The sequence below is a fragment of the Grampus griseus genome (genome assembly GCF_964374135.1).
Source record: "Grampus griseus genome assembly, chromosome: 1".
NCBI classification, from domain to species: domain Eukaryota; kingdom Metazoa; phylum Chordata; class Mammalia; order Artiodactyla; family Delphinidae; genus Grampus; species Grampus griseus.
Window position 1 is genome coordinate 133820937 of NC_139017.1, and position 18111 is coordinate 133839047.

Below are 18111 nucleotides of genomic sequence, written 5' to 3' on the forward strand. Positions count from 1 at the left end.
GTGAGAAAATAGGTCTTTAAACAAGTCACAGAGTTGCAGACCTCTAGAACAAGGAATTATAAATAGTAGACCAGGCCTCAGGAGTCCACCCGACTGTGGGGTTATAGCTGTATCCTTGCAGGTGGGGTTGGGCTAGACCCTTACGGAGCCTGTTTCACATAAAGCCAGCAAACCAAGAGCATAGTGTGGGGTATGTTTGGAGAGGCTTCACACTAGTCCTTCTGTTTAGGGAGGCCTTTATATCAAAGGCCTTGGGACATATCTGAATTCTGTGCAGGACTTCCTTTCCTTCCTTCCACATATATTTTAATGCCTACTGATGCCTGGCACTGGGCCAGAAAGCCTTCAGTTCTGTGTTGCAGGAGATGCTCTTCACACAGTATTCTGTGTCATGGTCTAGAAGGCATTTGATATCATGTGTATCCAAACAGTACGACCAGGCTTCCCATCTTGCCTGCTATGTAAAGATCAATGAAAAGCATCTATCTTCTTTTGACTATCTGGTTATATCCATCTATCTAAACTTGCTGTAAATTACATCCAACAAATATCTTAGAATGCCTACTCTGTTACAGGCATGCCAGTTACCACTGGGACTGGTCATTGGAAAGGCCCTTTGGCAACAGGAAAAGCACCCTCAGGGTGACCTAAGGATGGAGAATTATTCAGTTTCTGAGCACTGGATCTCCCTTTTTACAAAACTTTCTCTCCATCTTCTGCCATCACATTCATAGTACAGCTCATCTTATGGCTTGAGCACAAAGGTGAGATGGGACAAACTCACAACAGTGCGGGAAGTGAACTCATTCCATTAGCTGATTGGTTCATTCATCAGTTCAATATTTATTGCACACCTTATGTGGGTCAGACACCATGTTGAATGTTGGTAGTATATGAACTAGTGCAAAGACTAGCAGATACAGTCTTTGTCCTTAATGAATTCACCATCCAACGGTGGAAGCAAGTGAATGAACATCTACAATAATATGAGTGATAGATGGTAAGGTACAAGAATACATAGGCCAATATCTAATTTCTTGAGGAGCCATAAATTCTCTGAGAGAAATGGTGTTTGTCTTTCATAGTTCCTAACAACATGATCTGTAGAGGGTGAGTACTCATAAAGAGTCAAAAGGCCTAGATTCTGGTCCCAGTTCTGTCTTTGACTAGCTGTCTATCCTTTATGTTAGTCAGTTCAGCTTTCTGAGCCTCAGTTTCCTCATCTGTAATGTGTGACGGACACTAGTCCTGCTTACCTCAGTGGGTTATTGTGAAGATCAATGGTCATGAGAGTGATTTTTAAATTAATTGTAAAGATCTCTATGAAATAAAATATGCAATCGTAAGTTACATTCTTAAATGTTCTTTTGAATTTTAAAAGATGTTGTTCAACACTTCAGTAAGTGCTGAATAATCCTCTTAAAAGAAAAAAAAGGAAAGGAAGGAAGGAAGAAGGAAAGAAAGAAAGGAAGGAAGGAAGGAAGGAAGGAAGGAAGAAGGAAAGAAAGAAAGAAAGAAAACCAGCAGGTAAGGGTCACTGTTGCCACCTTCACAGTTCAAAGTAGGTCTGACTTGATCTTTTCAGCACACTAGATATTTACTATTATCCCCGTTTTACAAATTAGAGAAGTGAGGCGCCAAAGAATTTATGCAAGAGCACGGTCTCTTCAAAACCCAAGCCTGGGTTACTTGCCAAGGTCTTTACAAGTCAACAAAAGTCAAAAGGACCAAGCCACACGGTTCCGCAGCATCTTTTTCACTGAAAGCCCCGCTTCACTGAAAGCCCCGCTGAGCATGGGAAGGGCTGGCCGAGGCTTCGACTCCGCCCCGTGACGCATAGGACCCCGCCTTCAGGCCCTCCACCTCTCGCGGGATCTCTCGAGAAGACGGCCGGGGTCAGGTTCCATCATGGCGGCTGAAGAGGCGGATGTGGATATCGAAGGGGACGTGGTGCCAGCGGCGGCACAGTCTGGGTGAGGCGTAGAGACTGGGTCTTGCAGAGACGAGGAGGGGCGCAGATGTGAGGAGGGTATTCTAGAAAGGCCGCGGTTCCGGCAGGGGCCAGGGGAGCGGAAGACCATCCGCTGGGCCAGGGTCTCCTAGCGGCGAGGGAGACGCCTCGCCCATCCCGCTTGCGGGCTCCTCCTGAGCCCAGGGTGCGGGTACCGGAGGCTAGTGACCGACGGCCCTTTAACCTTTTACCGGCATGCCGTGAGGGCGCCGGCCGCGCCTAGCACGTTGTCCACTCTTCAGCAATTAGATTCTTTCTTCCATTACTGCCACCGCCCAACCATAACTAGAACAAGGGCGGCCCCTGGACAGTACCCGAGCTTAGGAGTCTTGTTCCATCGCTTGCAGGCCGTGTGACCTTGGGCGTGTCGTTTTATCCCTACCGGCCACCGGTTACCTTTTCCATGTAGGGATAGTTATGAAAAACTTCCCGAGAAGCAGCGTGACTTGAAGGAAAGGGGCTGGACTTCAGAGTTGGACAGCTCTGGGTTGACCCTGCCAGTTACTAGCAGTGTGACCTTGGGCCTCAGCTCATGTGTTAGCTGACAATCATGTTATGTACCTCATACGGTTATTGTGAAGATAAAATGAAATAATTATGGGATGTGCTCTAGCACAAGGTAGGGGCTCTGTAAATGTTGTGTTCTTTACCATGCCATCAGGGATAGTATTTTGAGGACCCAGTGAGGGGGTCATAATTTATTTACCAGTTCCTGCAGAGCAGGCCAGTGTGATTTTAAACAGCATCCTCCAACTTGAGACATCTAGCTGTTTGACTCCTCGCTTGCAGAGAGAGAAGTTGATACATGCCATTTTAAAAATGTGCTTTCAGAATCTTCTTTTAGTAATGGAAGAGGCCTAGACTGGTCAGGAATCAGAAGACCTCAATTCTAAACTCAGCCATCTATGTTGCTTGTAACTATGGACAACTTCATTAGCAGTCTCTAGGTTGAACCATGTAAAACTGCCAACCTTAGACCATTTTTGACCTATAAAATAGCAATTTCACATGGTCCAACCTGATAATAGCGCCTCTGTAAATTGTGGAGAAGAGTACTAACCCTGCTCATGAGGCACCAAGATAGTGGGTTTAAAGTTCATTTAGTCATTCTCTCTCAAATCTTCAGGCGAAGCAGCCTGAGTCTGTACAAACGAATGGGAAGCCTTTAATAACAATCATTGTTCACATTTGCGTAGATCAAGATAATCTTGATCAAGTGCTGTTACATGCATGATTTGATTTACTTTTCACAATAAGTGTGTGAAATAAATGGGAGGGATTCTTATCTGCAGTCCAGAGAGAAGTGAGCTGGCCTTGGAAACACTAAAGATCATCCGAGAGCGTTGGCTTTACCCGATCATCTGAGAGCATTGGCTTTACCCCTTTCCATGGGTTCTTCTTTATTTTTCTGATCGTGTTTTATTTCTCTTTTTCCTTTTTCTTTCCTTTCTCATTATTCTGCTGAGCCTTAAGTCTGCTGGTGGCACCTGTAATCATATTAGTCTCAGGCAACCAATAACAGATTACTGGTTCCTGATGGTCAGAGCCATTGCCTTACACAATTCCACAGAGCATCATTAACATTATATTCTGGTGAAAGTTGCTCCTTGGTGTTGGGGGCTCTGATCATATGGCATTTGGTGTGAGCGAACACTTAGTTGCCCCTCTGAATTGTGTAGTTACAGCTGATTATAACATCTGTGGAACCCTTGAGGATTAAGTGAAAACACTTTTAAGTCCTTGCTAAGTGCTGGTTACCAAAGTTAGAAGATGACGTTGAAATGTTTTGGTTTCCCTTCTTTGTCATCCTCCATTTCTTCTGCTTATTCTTTAAATCATAATGTTCCAAGGGATTTTTGTCGTAAGACTTCTCACTAACCACATAGTCCCATCTCTCAAGACTTAAATTTCTGTTAAGTTGGACCATATGAAATTTTCCCAACGTTCCACCATTTTTGACTTACAAAAACAACAGTTTCTTAAGTTCCACCCAATACATGCTGATGTTTCCCAAATCTCTTTCCTGAGCTTCACATCCATTTATCCAATTCTCTGAATCTTTTTGCCCTTGGACTTGCCACAAGCACCTCAGCTTCACTTTATAGAAACTTTCCTTACCCAACCTGCCTCTCCAAGTTCCCCAGTTCGATGAGTGGCACCATCCACCTAGTCATGCAAGGCACAGACCTAGATTTTACCCCTTTTCCTTACCTCTCTCCTTCTATCAGAGTCTGTTGATTCTGAGTATCCTCTCAAATGTGATCACTTCTTCCTGTTCACAGTTTGTTCTTTAGGTCTGAATTACTGTCACCTCTCTCTAGTATCTATATAATCACTCCGTCTTAACCACTTCTTGTCTCTTTGACCCCCTTCTAGTCTTTTCTGAAGTTAGAGCAGTCTTTTCTTACATCCAGATCTTATCATGTTATTCCCTTCAGTCCTCAATTAGCTTTATGATAAAATCTTTATTCCTTAACTCCTTGAGACCTGTGTGATCCATGCCCCACCTATCTTGTTCATTCAGTCATTCAGCGAATATTGATTATCTTTTATATGCCAAGCCCTGGGTATATAGCAGTCATCCAAACTAAGTACTTGCTCTCATGGAGCTAACATTCTTATTGGGTGAGACAGACAATAAACCTTATATATATGCCAGATGGAGAGAAACCTGTAGATAGGTTTTTGCAGTCTAAGAGGTACAAATTCTTTACACTAGACTGAGAAAAGTCAGTAACTAGGAAACTTTATAACCTCAAAACGTACAGAAGCAAATATTAAATTTAATTATATCACAGATTGGGCCTCCTCAAACTTAACTGTTCAGGCTTTTTCCATATGAAGTGAACAGGGTGACTTTAGAAACTTCTAATTAGTGAAAAGAGTGAGAATTCAAGTTTAATCCCCCATGAACATAGAAAAGCCCCCAAGTAACCCAAGTTAATTTTTTTTTATGTGAGTTGTTACTAAAGCATCACATTTCTTATCTCTTCACTGTACTGTCCTCCTTTGAGTATTTTCTTTTGGTTCTTCTATCTGTTCTGGCTTTTTCTTCATTTTGAGGGTGGTACTGTTGATGGGTGGCTTCTATGCTTCAGATATAACTAAAAGAATTAATTGTAAAGTTGAATTCCTGTATACACATGCATATTCATCTAAAGAAATCTGAAGTGTTGGTTCATAGCCACAGAATATGTTGTAGTTGCTGTTTGGAGGTATTTTTTCCCTCATGAAGTTGTTTATTGGGAGAAGGAGAAGTCTGATATTTAGCAATTGAAATAGGGTGGCTTAAAGCCACTATATATTTCACAGGCCAAAGGTAGAGCAGGCATCTGCAATGTTAAATCTGTTAAGGGGGGAAAGGAACTAAATATTTGCTTAACATCTGAAACCTCCCAGTCACTGTGCTCTGTAAATTATGTTAATTAACTGGTATAATCTCACTTTCATACCCATTTTCTTAATTATTACAGAAGTGATGAAAATACAGCATCTGTTTTACAAGACCACTATCTTGACTCATCGTGGAGAACTGAGAATGGTCTTATTGTAAGTATTTTATGGGAATATCAGGTGCATTAAGCCGTTACTCAGTACCCAGAGTACCTCTTTTTTTTTTTTTTTAAACTTGGTGCTAGTTCTCAGCAGTCACAGAGGTAATATATTGAAACCTTTCTCCTTAAAAATAGAAGGAATTTATTCTTTCTTCTTTTGACTTTGAAAAAATGGCCTTTTAGGAATCAACTTAGGAGCCAGTTAGATTTAGGTATGAATCATTGCTCTACCACTTACCAGATTTGTGAACCTTAGTTTCTTCATCTAAAAAATCGGGATCATTGCATGCTTCGTTTCTTCATTTAACAGTTATTTATCAAGTACATACTATGTGCCAGACACTAGGCCAAGTTTGGGGGATACACCTGTAATCAAGACAGACATGGTCCTGCTCTCAAGGAGCTTATATTCTAAAGGGAAGTCAGGTGGTAAACAAGTAGACTAATTATAGATCGTGAAGGACATAAGCAAGATGCTGACTGAGAGTTACAGGGTGGGGAATCTACTTTAGATAAAGTTGGTGAGGGAAACTGAGGAGGTGACATTTAAGTTGAAAACAATAGATATGTGAAGAATTGATGAAAAATGTTCTAGGCAGAAAGAATAGCAGCACAAAGGCTCTGGTTGAAACCCAGTGTCTAGAATATAGTGGGAAAGGGGAGGGGATGACAGCTGTGACAAGGTTGGAAAGGCAAATGAGGGGAATCAAAGAGACTAGTTAGGAAACATTTGTAGGAATCTAAGCACGATTTGGTGGTGGCTTGGCCTAAGGTTGTGGTAGAAGTTGACAGATTTGAATTATGTTTTGGAGGTAGAACTGCTTGGTAAATTGGGTGCGAGGATTGAGGAAAAAGGAAAGAATCCAGGATGATTCCTGGGTTTCTAGCTGGAATAGCTTGGTGACTAGTAGTACTGTTTACAAAATTGGGAAGGCAGGGGGAGAAGCAGGTGAATGTATGTTATGGTGAGTTTTATTTTGAATATGTTAAGTTTAAGAAACCTATTAGAGGGGCTTCCCTGGTGGCACAGTGGTTAAGAATCCGCCTGCCAATGCAGGGGACACGGGTTCGAGCCCTGGTCTGGGAAGATCCCACATGCTGCGGAGCAACTAAGCCCATGCACCCAAACTACTGAGCCTGCACTCTAGAGCCCACGAGCCACAACTGCTGAGCCCACATGCCACAATCACTGAAGCCCATGAGCCTAGAGCCTGTGTTCTGCAACAAGAGAAGCCACTGCAGTGAGAAGCCCACACACCGCAATGAAGACCCAACACAGCCAAAAATAAAAAAATTAAATAAATTTATTTTTTTAAAAAAGAAGCCTATTAGAAATCCAAGTGGAAATTTTGAGTGAGCGGTTAGTTATAACAGTCTAAATAGAGCTTGGAGAAGAGACCTGGCCTGAAAATATTTAAGTTTTGAGAGTTAAAAAAGAGTATGATTATTTAAGGAGAGGTTGTGGCTTAAGGGAAATAAAGAATTGTGGTGAGTTTTGGGAATAGGTGAAGTATCTAGCAAAATGCCTAATACGTAAAAGTTCCTCATACAGGATAGCCATCATTACTTTATCATGGGTAGGAGCCTGAGCCTTGGAATCCAAGGCTCAAGTCTCTTCTCTCCTGCTTGAAATGTCAGTGAATGCCTTTATGGATGCATCTGTGAAGAAGTAATGCCTATCTCATAGCATTATTGTGGGCATCAAAGATATGTCTGTGTGCTCAGTAAATGGTAGCTTTATTATTTGTAATCATTGTATTATGTATTTTTATTTAACAAAACAGAAGATAATTTCAAAAAGCAGTAAATAAAGAAATTTATTCTTCCTTTTTTTAATAGCCTTGGACTCTGGATAGCACCATCAGTGAAGAGAACAGAGCTGTCATTGAGAAAATGTTGTTGGAAGAAGAGTATCCTTTAATGATTATGAGGAAAGTAAAGATTTCAGGGTTAAAAATCCATAAATGCAAAACTTACAGAAGAGACCACTGTTACTAGATAGTATATAACTGCTAGTATATAATGTGTTACCTGCCTATTCTGTTTTACCACTAAGTCTGAGATCTGACTCACTATTTTTGAGTTTCTGTTGTCAACCAACTCTTTATACTATCTTAATATTGAGTAGAAATTATAGAGTGTTTCATGTTTTAACTTTTTTTGGCCACACCACGCAGCATGTGGGATCTTAGTTCCCTGACCAGGGATCGAACCTGTGCCCCCTGCAGCGGAAGCATGGAGTCCTAACCCCTGGACCGCCAGGGAATTCCCTGTAGAGTGTTTTAAATCAGCTAGAATCTTTAGTCGAAGTCCAAATCATTCAGTCTAAACCTCCATTTTCAGTTATATGAGACGTGAATTTGTCCAAGGACATAGAATTAAAATATGTAAAAGTTCTCACTTCTTACTCTACCGATTTACAGGTGTTAATGGGAGCAATCCAAGTAAAAAGCATAAAACTATAGAATGAAGATTTTTTTGCACCAGAAGTTGTAGGTCCTTATTCACAGTTCAGCCACTGGCTTCTTGTCCTTATTTCTTTCATCTATTTGTGACATTTGCAACTTAACTTTTTTAGGACTCCATTTTTTATATGTAAAATGAAAGGATTGAACAAAAAGATTTCTGATTAATAAAGGTTATTAATACTACTCTAATAGTAGTGAGTGGTTTATTTTCAACTCACCTGTGTTTCATGGATTTTTATCTCCTCTTTAAGCCAGAATATCCTTTTTATTACCATTTATTGCTACATTGTTTTCGGGGTGTCTTTGTACCTTTAATTATCATAGGTTAGCCCTTTCTAGGCTTTCTTACTCTCTAACTCTCCCCAAACATTACAGTTATAGCCCAGATCATTGCTTTTCAGTAGAAAAATAGTGCAAGTCACATATCTACAGTTTCTAGTAGCCACATAATTGTAATAACATTTTATTTAACCCAGTATATTTAAAATATTGTTTCAACATTTAATCACTATATAAACATTATTGAGATGTTTTGCATTCTTTGTTTTATACTCTTTGAAATCCAGTGTGTATTTTATACTTACAGTACATCTCAGTTTGTACTAACCACATTTCACGTACTCAGTAGCTACGCATGTGGCTATTGGCTAATACGTTGAACAGTGCCATTCTAGATTAATGAATATTTAAGTAGTCACTCGTTCATTTCCAGATTTGGAAACAAAATAATGAGAATAAAAGCTATGTGAGCTCTTGGAGGACAGGGTTAATGTTTTCTCTCTTTGTCCTCAGCACCTGGTACCTAGCATAGTGCCTCATGTACACAATACATGTACACAAAATACAATATTTGTTAAGTGAAGAATATCTCAGACTAATCTAAAGTATTGCAGTATAGGCTAGGTTTAAAAAGTCTGAGAGGGAGACTCTCTGGTAAATTTGACCCAAGCGTTTGTTATTTTTATTAGGATAGAGAGCAACCCTAAAGTCTTCTCTGTTACTTTCAGAAATATGAAAGCAAATACTCCTAAGTTACCCTGGACAACCAATCAAATTCATCTGTTACATTCTCCATGTGTTTTAGGAAAAAAGATTTAAATAAAACATTGAGGATATATCTTCTCTTAGCCACTAAATAAGGAAGAGAAACTAACTTTTATGTAGCACACATTTTGTGCAGGTACTGTGTCATGTGTGACTTCACATGTAATATTTAATCCATATAACAACCCTGTGAGGTATAAACATTTTTGTCATAATTTTTGCAGACCTGGTTTAGCTAGAATTCAAGTGTGACTTTCACAAGTATGTGAGTGCCTGCTTTAAGTTGCATAAAAATTACAGGACTTTATTATTTTTTTAAAAGTTCCTTAATAATTACACAGGTATTATTTATCCAAAAAGTCACTTCCAGGAAAATTCTGGCTTGATCAAAAGGAAGATGATAAAAAATACATGAAGAGGTAAAATCAATTTATAATACTTTCGAAAGTCTGAATTGTATTTTTAAAAACTTCTTCACAAGCTTCCTTATTTTCTTTTTTCATGTGGTGCAGTCTGCAGAAACCAGCAAAAATCATGTATGTACTTATGTTTTATATTTTAAAATCTTTTTGATTAGTTAAAAGTTATGGAAAAATTAAGCAAAAAGTTATAGCTGACCTGTAGAAAAGCCCTCTTGACCTTGGGTTATACAAAAATATAAAGTCAAAATTTCTTGTACAGATGTTGGAATGTCACAAGATAATTTTATTATTGTTATTTATTTGTCGGAATTTTTTTAGGGCCCTACAAAAAGGTGGTTTTCTAGGGATTTGTGGGGAACATTTTTATAAAGCTGCCCTTTAATATGTTAGGAATTGACTTGATTCCTGTTGCCCTGTCAGTTAGTTTTCAGTCGTTTCAAACAAAAATTTAAATTGAATTTGTGGCTTTCAAAAATTATCTAGAGAGATTAAGCATTAACTGTTTTATAAACACCCTTTCCCTACAATTGAAGAAAGTTTGATGTTATTTAGTGTTTCTAAACTTCCATGTTTATAATCCCTTAGAGGGTAGATTTCCAATTACCAACAGTTTGAGCCCTGAGCAGACTTTGGCTTTTGCATTTTGCTGAACAAACAACAGAAACCAAATAAAGTCAATGAAAAGATTAATGGTTTGCTTGAATTAAATTAATGAGTTTTATCACTTTTTAATTTCTTAATGTCCTGCATTTCAAAAGCAATAAATGTAATGTCATAGTATTTTTACCTGTTTTCTGGCTTGATATTTACATAGATTTACATAGAAGAATAAGAGAGATGATATTTCTGGAGCCAATTTAAACTCTGACATGCCAGTTGACAAGCCAATTTAAACTCTGGATTTGGAAATATATTAACATCTGCTGCTTTGTGTCCAGTCTGAGGAAGCCTATTTGTTATCACATTGACTTCCTTTGATGTCTTTTAGTATTATCTTCACTCAGACCCAAGGATTATGTTTTTGGGGGCTCCTATCGTCCTGAGCTAGAGAAGTATACAAGACAGGGCAAATCTGTTCCCCCAGGTGGAGACTGCAGCCTTCTTCTTCTCTTTTTAATTCTTAGACTCAAAGTATTAAATTTAGCCCATGGCTATGTATAACCTTTGACTGCATAAATATGGAATGTTCCATTTCAGAAATTTTTTTTGCAACTCCTCTTTTTCCCCTCAGGGTACACTCTCCTACAAAACCAGCCAGTTACTCAGTAAAGTGGACGATAGAAGAAAAAGAGCTGTTTGAACAAGGGCTGGTAAATAGAGCAATTTTTAATTTATAGTAAAGTAATTCTAGAAGCAAATATTGATAGAATTATAAGGTTAAATTAATTTATAGAGACTGGAAATTTCTTTCTAATTACAGTGATCATAGTTTTTCTGTAGTTAGAGTGATGTTTGTAGTATAATATAAGTGAATTCCTTTTAACTCATACCTAAGTAAATAAAATATTAAAATAGATTTGGATCATTATTGATTTTCACCCCTTTTTTGTATTAATAAAATCCAAGAAATTGTACTATATCTGCATACATGACACCAACTACCTGGATTAAAAGGCAAAATTATTTGGTTACCTGATCTTTTCTCTAGGGAAAAAACATGTATATTTGGAACCGTCTGGGTGATCAGCTGAGTTTTTTTTTTAATTCAGATATTTGGCATTGTGCACACAGTCTAAATATTTTAGTGGGTGTAATTAAAGACCAGAAACATTATTTTTGCATGAGTGTTTCACTGAGATCTATTTAAACGTCCACAAGTTGCATAATGGAAAAATATGTACATAAGTTTCTGATTATGAGAAAACTCCGTAATATAATGAAGCTTAGCAAAACATGCAGGAATTTTTTTTAACTGTCAATAGTAGATTATATCTTTTTCTTACATGTTACCCAGTATTGTACTAATTAATTTTGAAATTATATATATTTATATATTATATATATAGAATATTTATGTAATATGTAGGATTCATGAATGCAAATTGAAACATCATTGTTAATATTTCTGCAGATGACGGGAAATAAAATGTGTTTGTATTTTTGTAGTTAACATCACCATGACATCTATGTTCTGTGATGTTTTATATAAATACATAAACTATTTTGAGGGTTTTATCTCCTGAGATTTTTCTCCTGTACTGTTGATGTTTTTTATATTGGTATTTTAGTCTGTTGCATGATTATCATTTATATAATCTAATTAACTAGTCATTTATTTAAGATTGCTGACAACTTTGGTGTTTTGTTCATTACCAAAGATCAGAACACACACACACACCCATACACACACACGGGTTGTGAATTTTTAGGTTATTGTTGACTTTGGTGGTAGTTATAAAGGCTGTATCTGCATGGTTCAAAATTCAAATGGTACGTAAAGTTGTAGGGTGTTAAGGCTCCCTCTGACTCCTGTCTCAACCTTTAGTTCTCTTTGCCTCAGGTAACCATTGTCATCTGTTCTTGTATATCCTTCCAGAGATACTTTGTCCCTGTAAAAGCAAGTGTCTATTTATTTAGGTACATATGTAGATATCTATATCTTTATCTACCTATCTATCTATATACATAGATATTTTAAACCTAGAATATTTTCCCACAAAAATACATGGAACCATTGGTTGTATTCCCAGCTTTTTAACCTATTAGTATCATTTGTTTATAGACTGAATTCTGTCAGGCTTGAGAGAAGGAAATTATGTGGTGCTGAATGATGAAAGATTTTTCCTTCTCTGTCTTGTCCCTTTGCTCTCTTTTTAAATTGGTAAATGTTTTCTTTGCTCCTCTTGTTAGTGTCCCCTCTCCAATTTTCATAGTGTCCAAGCCCCTGCAATCCTAACTAGTCAAACTTTATCCAAATCCTTCCTGTTTCCAAAAGTGATCCATGCTACCACGTTACCTATCTGCCTTCATCACACAATACAGATAACTAAATCTTCAGTAAGTTGATCTCAGTTAGGTATTAGTTAAGAACAATCTTAAATAATTAATTTATACTTAGTAATCATTTTCTCAGAAGTACTTTCAGTTTTAAGAAATTGTCCATATGTCAGATTTTCTAATGAATACCAGAAATAAGTGTATAAATTAAGGTTTATCATTTAGGTCAGAACTTTGAAGATGATTTATTGCCGTAAGTCATGACTGTCTGACCTGTAAATCTGGCCCTGGAATCAGCTTCTCTGAATTGTTGTGGGGTTTTTTTTTTTTTTTCTTTAAATAGTTTTAAGAATTCTAAGAAAGGATTGTTGAGCTACTTTGAGAAGTAGAGAATATCTTGTGTTGTAGATAATGTAAAGGAGATTTATGTATCAGATGATAGGCTTGATACCTAAAAATTCTGTCTCGCTTTAAAATTATAATGCGTTCCTGTCTGTACTGCAGAACACACCAGAGCTCCCTCAAGTTCTCAGTTTTTCCCTGCACAGCTTCAGTATAAGTAGGTATACAGCCTTTGACAGTGGAGGGGTGTAGGGAGATGTTGGTTGCAGGTCGCTTCATTTGTGATTCACTCTTGTAAGTCAGTTTACTGTGATATCCGTATAGTGTAAAAGTATCTGCTATGGAACATGTAATAGTTACTGTAACAGATGGAATCTGGGTAAAAAAAAAAATATTTTGAAATTAGTGTCAGAACATATTCAGTTGATTCTACAATTGGAAAATATAACCTGCCTCCCTTTTAGGCACTTTTTTTTAAGTTGTCTTAAATTTGGAACATCATAATGTACACTACTAATACATAATGTTAGGAATACATAGAAGTGATGGGTCTTCATTTAGGTAGCTATAAAAAAAAAAATTTCTAAATCATTTTGGTCTGTTTTCAGATGTCAAGATTTGAAAAGAAGAATGTGGGCTTTGACTTAACTGTATTGTACGTGAGGCTTCATTGTGTGCTTTAGAAAATAAATAAAGATAGGGTTGTTTTTTTTTTAATATGGCAGTAGTTTGGAATATTAAGTAAGCTAATCAAAAGCTATTTCTTTTCCATTTTGATAACATAGGCTAAATTTGGCCGAAGGTGGACCAAAATTGCAAAGCTAGTTGGAAGTCGCAGTGTTTTACAAGTGAAGAGTTATGCCAGACAGTACTTTAAAAATAAGGTAAGCAGAATATAAATACCCTAGTGATAATATTTTAAATAAATAAAATTAATAAGCAGAAATACTTCTTTAATTCAAGCATTAAAGTCTTAATGTTCAAAGTTTTTATAGTGAAAGTACTTATACCCATAAAGTACCCTATAAATGTTTGTCTTCAAAAATCTCAAAGCATATATTGAATGTATTGAGTGTTGCTATTAAATAGGCATTATTATTTTACTCCACTTAATTTCATGCAGTTAAATAGGACAAAATATTAATTGCTCAAAAACATCCTATAAAGCAAATAATATTCCAAAGAGAAAACCTTAGAAGTCATTGTTTCCTGGAAATTTAAATTTCTTTTCAAATATTTGCATTAAACTTTTAAGAATGATTAGAACTTAGGGGCCAAAAATGCTAACATGATTCTGAAATCTTTTTAATAGCAGTGAAACTTGTACAATTATTATGAAGAATTGTCTGAAAACTTTAATAAATTGCAGTGTTCAGAAATGTAGTTATGGTCTAGTTCCTTAGTCTTTCAAGTAATTTGTGCTATATTCAACCATGTAGTTTTGATACTTAGAATTTTTCTAATATGTTCTGCTTGAGTTCTCGAAACATAATTATATAGAATTTGAAAGTATCTTAAGTGAAATTTGGTGTTTTAATGTAAATAGGGTTGGCCCTTAAGTGAAATTTGGTGTTTTAATGTAAATAGATAAGGTTGACTGTTTACATTTTTTTTTTTTTTTTTTGCGGTACACGGGCCTCTCACTGCTGTGGCCTCTCCCGTTGCGGAGCACAGGCTCCGGACGCGCAGGCTCAGCGGCCATGGCTCACAGGCCCAGCCACTCCGCGGCATGTGGGATCCTCCCAGACCGGGGCACGAACCCGTGTCCCCTGCATCAGCAGGCGGACTCTCAACCACTGCGCCACCAGGGAAGCCCTACATTTTCTTTTAATGTAAATAGGATTTGAACTGAGCAGGTCCACTTCTATGTGGATTTTTTTCAATAGTAAATACTATAGCACTGCACAATCTGCTGGTGCGGAATTGCAGATGTGGAAGAACTGGAGATGGTGAGGAACCGCGTATACGGAGGGCCAACTATAAGTTATATGCAGATTTTCAACTGTGTGGACGGTTGGCACCCCTAACCCTCTTGTTGTTCAAGGGTCAGCTGTAATGGGGTTTACCCTGTATACAAGATTTATCTAACTTAGTGTCATTTGGGCATAGGAAGTAAGTAATGGAATGGATTCATTGTAAATCAGTCATCTACTACCTCTTTTAATCAGCAAAAGTATTTTCAAGACAGCCTGCTAAGGTTAAGGTATTATGGAACAGAATAAGCCTAATTTAGTTATTCTTTTTTTTTTTTTAATAAATTTATTTATTTATTTTTGGCTGTGTTGGGTCTTCGTTTCTGTGCGAGGGCTTTCTCCAGTTGCGGCGAGCGGGGGCCACTCTTCATCGCGGTGCGCAGGCCTCTCACTGTCGCGGCCTCTTGTTGCGGAGCACAGGCTCCAGACGCGCATGCTCAGTAGTTGTGGCTCACGGGCCTAGTTGCTCCGCGGCATGTGGGATCCTCCCAGACCAGGGCTCGAACCCTTGTCCCCTGCATTGGCAGGCAGATTCTCAACCACTGCCACCAGGGAAGCCCCTGATTTATTGTTACTCCTGTGCTCCTCAGACTAGAATGTGCGGGGCATCTTGTAGTGTCAGTTTTACTCAAAGGCTTGAGGTGAAAGGGTACATTTTAATATTAAAAGAAACAATATATAATGAAATATAATGCAAAATTTTATCTAAATTCTTAAGCTAAAAACTGGAGACTTCAAATAAATAGCAAGGTTGTTAAAGGCTATTTCAGGCTAAATGTCCAAATCTCCTTTTCCCTCCTGCTACCTTTTCCTTCTCCTCTACATAGTAAGCCAGTTAACCTCAAATATGACATCCTGGGAGTCTATTGTGATAAAGGATCTAGAAATAATCTCTCTTTGGAAGCTGTCATCCCTTGGGTATATCAGTCGTACAAGATTTTTCAAAAACTCTATATGTAACAAAGGTTTTATTTCAAATCATATATACTCATTGACATTTATTTTCTTTTCCTTATTGCATTACAAGATATTTTTGTTTATAATAGCAGATATGATAGATAATTTCATGCCTTAAATTATAAGTTCTATAATATTGGAGCTACATTAAATGAACCTGCAAAAACCAGTTTGTTTCTATTGTCTTTGTATTTAAATAAAAGATGATTTTAATTTACTAAGTGAAGATATGTGAGATAGACTCCTTTAACTAAAGGATTTTTTAGCATTATAAAAAATGATCAGCTGAGGTATCAGACATTCTGAGAAATAAGCCTTTACAAATATCTTAGAGAATACCTTGTATGACGGTTGTTTGGTTCATTCTTTATGGCTGATCTGAGCCAGATTCCTGTTTTAAACTTAATATTGAAAATTAAGTATTGAATAGTAAGTCATGATTATTTGATTAATAAAAATCACCAGACCATGAATGAGTCAAATATATTTATGGAAATTTGAAATGATGATCTTTTACATTTAAAATGCAGTTGTAAACCCTTCAAAGAAAAGAATAGTAAAGGTATAATATACCATTGACGTGTACTCAGTTTAATAATTTTGTATCTATCCTATTTTTTTGTGCCAGTGATTACATTTTAAAATGCTAATATTATGGAGGTTTTATCTTGATTTTTAATAAGGTAAAATCAGATGGTCCAGAGAAGGAAACAGCAAATCAGAAAAACAGCAGTGGTTTTCAGATGAAAAATGAAGCTGAAGGCACAAAGGCATGGACACCATCAGGTTTAAGGGGTCGTGCTGATCCCAACTGGAATGCTGTAAAAATTGAAAAGTTATCTGATGATGAAGAAGTAGACATCACAGATGAGGCAGATGAGTTGACTTTTCAAGCTCCCCAAAAGAATCTTAGCAGTGATCTCTTATTAGATATCTCTAAAAATAAAAGTCATGAAACCAGTAAAGGAGAATTCATTGCTTCTGACAGCCAGGAAGATCCCATTTCTAAATCTTCCAAGGAGTATCTTCAGAATATAAAGCAAGGTGAGAAGGAAACACTTTCAAGCTCAGGAAATACATTTTGGACTGAAAATCACACCACCAGTGACCAAAAATCAGTTGAATTATATGATCAGAAATGGAATAAACTGATGAAAAACTGTAATAAGCATGATGGAAATGGAATAATAGATGATGCTAGGCAGTTACCTTCTCCAGAGCCTTGTGAAGTTCAGAAAGATTTGAGTGATAATGAATTGCTTTTTCATTCTTCCTGCCAAATGGAGGAGGAGAGCCATGAGGAAGAAGAGCTTAAGCCACCAGAACAAGAAATAGAAATTGATAGAAATATCATTCAAGAGGAAGAAAAACAAGCAATTCCTGAGTTTTTTGAGGGACGCCAAGCTAAAACTCCAGAACGCTATTTGAAAATTCGGAATTATATTTTGGACCAGTGGTAAGGAAAAATTGTATTTTTGGTGCTGGTTTAAAGCTTATGATACTCTAGAGTATTTACTTAGGCCTATGCAGAATTTAGTATTTTATATTCCTAGTGTTCCAGAGAGCTGTAACATATTATATACTTCCATAGGCAAAACGTACAATTTCTCATAATGAAATCTTTTGAAAGTTTTGGTAAATATTGTCATCTATAGCTATCTTAACCCATCTGTCTGTTCTTTAAGAGTCTGTGGTCCTAGAAGAAAAGGGATAGATGATTGCCTTAAGAAGCGGTTTCTTAGGACAATGTTAGGAAGATATAGAAAACACTAACTGCATGGGAAAAGGGGGAGAATGTCTTAGTTTATGATGTACTTTGAGGTACAAGGAGAGGAAACCTTGGTGACAGGATAGTATCATTAAATGTGGCTAGATTTCAGAAACCATTCTAAATAGCTGCCTTAAATGCTTTCAACTTTGAACTTGTGACATAATGTGTTAATAATTCCTTCATCAGGATATAGGAATTTTTTGATATATTAAGTTTACACTCTAAATTTTCAGTGCCTTTTATTTGAATTATTTACTCAGGGATGGGGAACAAACCAAAAACTTCCCACCTTATTAGCTTAAGTGCTCTGAAAGTTATTTGCATTTTTCATAATAGTTTAATTAAGACATCATCAAACATGCATAATTTTTATTGCTTTAGGAGCTACAGAATTGTATAGAGCCATCTTTACAGAGGGCTTCTGCTGTAACCTAGGAAGATTACCAAAGGAAAACAACCAGGCTTACTAAATTAGTAACTTTCATTTTACCCACACAATATTAAGTATTTTGAAATCTAAAGATAGCCCTATTCTAAAAGAAAGAATTTTTTCTTGTTCTTGACTCTCGTTTATCTTGCAAATGGTTGAGGTTAGGAAAATTCTAGGTAAGGGTGGTATCAAAGTAAAGAAT

The 18111-nt window shown here is 37.0% G+C and overlaps 1 protein-coding gene across 1 annotated transcript in view; it reads left to right on the forward strand.

Annotated features, from left to right (window-relative positions):
• Positions 1 to 1869: 1869 nt before the first annotated feature.
• Positions 1870 to 18111, forward strand: part of MYSM1 (Myb like, SWIRM and MPN domains 1) — a 41158-nt gene continuing 24916 nt past the window's right edge. Inside the window, exons 1-8 of the mRNA XM_082655540.1 lie at positions 1870 to 1973; positions 5485 to 5560; positions 7405 to 7475; positions 9419 to 9496; positions 9590 to 9613; positions 10731 to 10809; positions 13564 to 13662; positions 16392 to 17164. Coding sequence (XP_082511666.1) covers positions 1909 to 1973; positions 5485 to 5560; positions 7405 to 7475; positions 9419 to 9496; positions 9590 to 9613; positions 10731 to 10809; positions 13564 to 13662; positions 16392 to 17164 — 1265 coding nt within the window. The 5' untranslated portion in view covers positions 1870 to 1908. The remainder of the gene's footprint in view (positions 1974 to 5484; positions 5561 to 7404; positions 7476 to 9418; positions 9497 to 9589; positions 9614 to 10730; positions 10810 to 13563; positions 13663 to 16391; positions 17165 to 18111) is intronic.